At 44.0% G+C, this 562-nt stretch overlaps 1 protein-coding gene across 1 annotated transcript; it reads right to left on the reverse strand.

Annotated features, from left to right (window-relative positions):
• Positions 1-6: 6 nt before the first annotated feature.
• LOC107735009 (tryptophan 5-hydroxylase 1-like) lies at positions 7-559 on the reverse strand (the record flags this gene model as incomplete). Its single annotated transcript, XM_016546843.1, has 3 exons — positions 7-104; positions 247-443; positions 531-559. Coding segments are annotated over 3 exons (324 nt in total), but the record flags the coding sequence as incomplete, so codon positions are not given.
• Positions 560-562: the final 3 nt, after the last annotated feature.

A 562-nucleotide genomic window follows, 5' to 3' on the forward strand; every position in this document is an offset into this window, starting at 1 on the left:
ACGCACATATTGTGTACAGTGAAACACTCTGAAGGCCAGACCAGCCAGAAAGTCTCTCGGTGACAAGTACCCAGCAACAGGGCGAATGGTGAAGCCAGTTCGCTCTGAAACACACATACAACAGTCATACAACTACTGCCCTCTGCTGGTGACACAACTAATACTTCTCGTCAGCTTGTATTGTAAAGTTCAAATGAATCTTAAAACACATACTTTATCACTGTGTGTGCACTCATGATGTCTCACCTCTCAGGAAGTTGGACACGTCCTTCAGCTGTGGTATGTTGTCCTCTCTGTAGCCACAGTACTGGGTGAGCAGAGGCAGGTTGTTCAGGTACTCTCGACAGGCATGTGTGGGGTACAGCTTATTCAGCTCCCGAAAAACGACACCCCACGTCTTCACCTCTTCCTCTGTAAACTCTACACGTGGTATAGGTTCTCCACTGCGGAGTGAGAGAGAATCATGTGAATATTAAAGATAAATATGTGGAATTAATATAAGAGTTTTAAAACCTTATTGTTAAACGTACTGTTTGTAACTCATGGCAAGATCAGCAAAATA

The sequence above is a fragment of the Sinocyclocheilus rhinocerous genome, unplaced genomic scaffold, assembly GCF_001515625.1.
Source record: "Sinocyclocheilus rhinocerous isolate Xijiao unplaced genomic scaffold, SAMN03320098_v1.1 C35641732, whole genome shotgun sequence".
NCBI classification, from domain to species: Eukaryota; Metazoa; Chordata; class Actinopteri; order Cypriniformes; family Cyprinidae; genus Sinocyclocheilus; species Sinocyclocheilus rhinocerous.